We start from the raw sequence: 3,861 nt of genomic DNA on the forward strand, positions 1-3,861 counted from the left end.
GGAAGGACAGAGCCCAGCCAGTGACCACCACCGTGGAACATCCTCCTCAGGGGCTGTTACCCAGGAACACTTTAATTCTTAAGACCTAAACCCATGGTGGGCAACAGAAGGGCTGGTTCTCAGCTGCCACACAGGGTTTGGTCTCTCCCTTTGTTTCCATTCCCCTCTCAGAATCCAGGAGCAGTAATCATTGGATTTCTAAGACTCCAAGGAGAATCCCCCTCCCCAGCAGCTGCCTGGGCACTGGGATTGGCTCTGCTCCCTTCCTGTCCCCACCAGGGACAAGCCAGCCCAAATCCCAGCACTGATTTAAGGAGATTTCTTCTACTTTCAAGGTGCAAAAAATTAAGGCACCAAAGAGCCACAAATCCCCACGATAAAGCCTGTGCAGAGGAAGTTCCACATTTGGAGAGGGATGTTTTTCCTACACACCAAGACTCAAGCTTAGACAACTCCTCCCAGCCTCAGCAGCATCCCAGTCCTCAGGGGCCAGTGATTCCCATGGGAAGACAGAGGACAAGGCAAGTGCCAGGCTTGGGAGCCCAGAGTTCAGCTGGAAGCCTGAGGGAACAGCTCAGTTCTTCTCTGATTGGGCAAACACAAAACTAGACAGAAAATCATCCAACATCCACATTTTTCAGTGTTGCCAGCCCAGCTCTGCTATCTGAACACGTCCCACAGGAAGTTTTGTCCCAGTTGAAGATTCCCTCTAATTTCTGTGCGAGCAGGACTTAAATTTATCTCCGTAATTCTATTTCATGAAATAGCAGGAGTCAAAAATTCAGGTGCAGCACAAGTCATTTGTCCATGGAGGGTTTTTTTTTTGCTGTACAACATCAGTAAAATGGATTGGAGGAAGCTACTTTATTAAATAAACTCTGAAAACCATCCGCCCCCTCTCCCAGCCCTGCCGCAGCCATATGGACACGTGAGCACGCGGCAATCCGGAGCCTCCCGCGACGGATGGCAGCCCTGGGAAGGGCCCAGTTTATTCCTCACAGGCTGTACTGGACATGGGGCTGACCAAGGGCTGACCATGAGCTGCCCAGGGGCTGACCAAGCAACCCACGAACTCACGAGCTCAACCTCAGGGTTCCCAGTCTCGTCGTCGGCATGACAGTGATTCCAATTTCCAAAAGGAAAAGCATTAAATAGCAGTTACACGTTGAAGGTTTCCCAGAGCAGGAGGAGGCCTCCCCTGCAGAAGGAAATTGCTCTGACCAAGCTGTGATGCCCCACGTTGCACAACAATCAGTGTCGGAAGGACTTTGTTCCCATGGTAGTTCCACCTGCACGATCGGCTGTGCTTGTTCGCTTCCGGATGCAGCCTTTCCAGAGCCTGGCTTTAAGCTACACTCTTCATTCAAGCACAGGTCTTCATTGAATCAAGCCAACAGGAAGGAAAATCAGCATTCAGTCTTCACCACCCCACTCAATTATAAAAACAAATTAAAAAATAAAATCAACGCAAACACATCTTTGACAAGTGGACAGTAAACAAAGAGATGCCTGGATGAGACACGCGGCCGCTGGGGACAAGGAGAGGGAGATCTGGAAAGGTTCCCACCACACACCCCTGGGAGCTTCCTGAAGCTGCACACACGACCAACACAGGGCTCCAGGTGCTTCTCCCAGTGGTGGAATCGCTGCTGGGAAGGGCCAGGCTGTTCCTGGCTGTATAGAAGGGGCTCGAGCAGCAGGAAAGGACCCACGGAGCCAACCCACAGCAGCAAATCCATGCTGGTAGGAATGGGGAGAGCTTGGCTCTGTGGTCTCAGCCACCTTCCATAGCCCAGACCCTGTGCCCAGACAGGGAACACACATGGACACACAGGAACATGTCAAGATGTGGTCCCAGGTACCACACAATGTGCAGAAGCCACATTCCCATTCCTACAGGAAATTGAGCCCCGATTTTCCAAGCCCCGCAATTAGGATTGAACTACGAGTTTTGAGTGTCTTGTCCTTTTTTTTCTCCCCTTAAAAAAAAAAACAAAACCAAAACCAAAAAAAACCCAAACAACAAAGGTGCTAGCAAGTATTTGCCCAAAAGCAGGAAGGCAGGACAGAATGTGGGAGGACTGACACCATCTGCTCCCAAAGTACCAGCCCAGCCCAGGGGCTGTCCAGAGAGCAGGACTGGGGACAGCCAGGAACTCCCCCGACCACCAGGACGTCCCCCTGCCCTCGGAGGAATCAGCTGTGTTGGTTTTGGTGGCAGGCCAAGGGGCTTTGCTCAGGTAAAGCATTTGCATCCCCAAGCAGCTTTCCCTGAGCAAGGGCTGGAGTCGGAGGCTTCTCTGGGAACATTCAGCTGGTCTAAGGTACAGTAACAGTGACCTGAAAGGCTCCTCCTCCTCCAGCTCCACCCAAAACCCGAAGCTTGCAGGGATGGAAGAGCAGCAGGAGCCACCCTGGCCCAGCCCCACCCCGGCTGCAGCGGATCCCGCGTGTCCTTGGCCCTGTCCAGAGGATAGTTTGGATCTGTGGTGATGGCTGAAGTATTTACAGGTATTTGCAGCAGGTATTTACAGTCCTTCTGCAGCCCGCAGGCCGATTTTCTCCTCCTCTGCTCCCAGTCAGTCCGGAGTGGGCTTCCGTAGGGAGAAGGGCCGGATGTTGAAGTGCCTGCTCAGCTGGCTCACCTGGGGACGAGGCAGACATGGGATTGGGTTATCCCAGATCCCGGGGGGTTATCCCAGCTCCCAGGCATGAGCAGGGGAGCGGGCAGAGCCCCACACCTGCACCCTGTTCCCACCAAGCCCCTGCCACCCACTTTGCCCACCCCACCCCTGCCCACAGGCCGTGTCCCTGTCCCCAGGCACTGGATCCACAGGGAGCAGCCCTGCTCCCTTCCCAAACAGCAGCCTGGTCTCCCTGGGAGCGGGCTCACCTCTGTTCTTGCCCTCCTCAGAAGCAGGAGTTGGGAGTGCTGAGCCCAGGCCTGCAGGATTTTACCCTCCTCCTTTATTATTTTGCTTAAATTATTTTGATCATCGCAGTTATCTATATAAAGTATTCCTGAATTCATTCAAAGTGGGAGCTGGATAATTTACTTCCTGCAAAAAGAGGCTGAGCTTGACAGAGTCAGGGCAGAGGCTTTATTCCTAATCATTCTTCCCAAATTCAGAGCAGTTTGGGATTATGCCCCAATCCCAAAGCCTTTAAAGGCTCTTCAGCTCAAAGTGACTTCCCTCCTGGAAGAGGAGTTGGCACAGATGGGCCCTTGGAAAGCCAGAGGGAGGGAAAGAGGGAGCAGAGAGGAGCAGAGCACTGGGAATCTCCAGGGAGGGGATGGGCAGGAGGATTACACCACCCGCTCAGCCCCATCTCCAGCTGTGATTCCAAGACCAAATTTATTTAAGCTTCTTAGCAATTCAAATCCTTCTTGCACAGAAGCCTCATTACACTAATTGGAAACACAAGGCAACCTGGCTATTACTCCTTGGCTGTAATTACAGCTGGCACTCGACTCCGTAGGCTCCAGGGTAGAACTGGGGCTCCCAGGGGAAGGGGCTTCCCAAGGAGGGTGTCCCCAGTTCAGCTGGGACATGTGGTTCCTTGTCCTCCTTCCTCAGCAGCTTCCCAGGGCATTCCCAGCGGGACTCTGGGATTCTCCAAGTTTGTTTTCTGTCATAATCAAAACTCTGGGAGCTAGGCAGAGCGAGAGGAGGAAACCAATCCCTGGATCTGTGCACAGCCCTTGCAGCAGGGGGAGGCCCTGGAGCTGCTGTGTTCCCAGTTTCCCCAGCAGGAACATCCCCACTCCAGCCTGGCTCTTCCAGCACCTTGGAGACCTCAGTGGGAGAATTTAGAGCCCCTTGCAGGGCCTAAAGGGGCTCCAGGAGAGCTGGAGAGGGA

At 53.3% G+C, this 3,861-nt stretch overlaps 1 protein-coding gene across 1 annotated transcript in view; it reads right to left on the reverse strand.

Moving 5' to 3' along the window:
• Positions 1 to 780: 780 nt before the first annotated feature.
• LOC121660732 (ethanolaminephosphotransferase 1-like) overlaps positions 781 to 3,861 on the reverse strand; it is a 13,485-nt gene continuing 10,404 nt past the window's right edge. The window contains exons 7-8 of the mRNA XM_042020179.1: positions 2,894 to 3,031; positions 781 to 2,645 (exon numbers count right to left, since the gene is read on the reverse strand). Coding sequence (XP_041876113.1) covers positions 2,529 to 2,645; positions 2,894 to 3,031 — 255 coding nt within the window. The 3' untranslated portion in view covers positions 781 to 2,528. The remainder of the gene's footprint in view (positions 2,646 to 2,893; positions 3,032 to 3,861) is intronic.

The sequence above is a fragment of the Corvus kubaryi genome, unplaced genomic scaffold (assembly GCF_017639235.1).
Source record: "Corvus kubaryi isolate FWS band 111438036 unplaced genomic scaffold, C.kubaryi_AGA036_p1.0 36863, whole genome shotgun sequence".
Classification (NCBI taxonomy): Eukaryota; Metazoa; Chordata; class Aves; order Passeriformes; family Corvidae; genus Corvus; species Corvus kubaryi.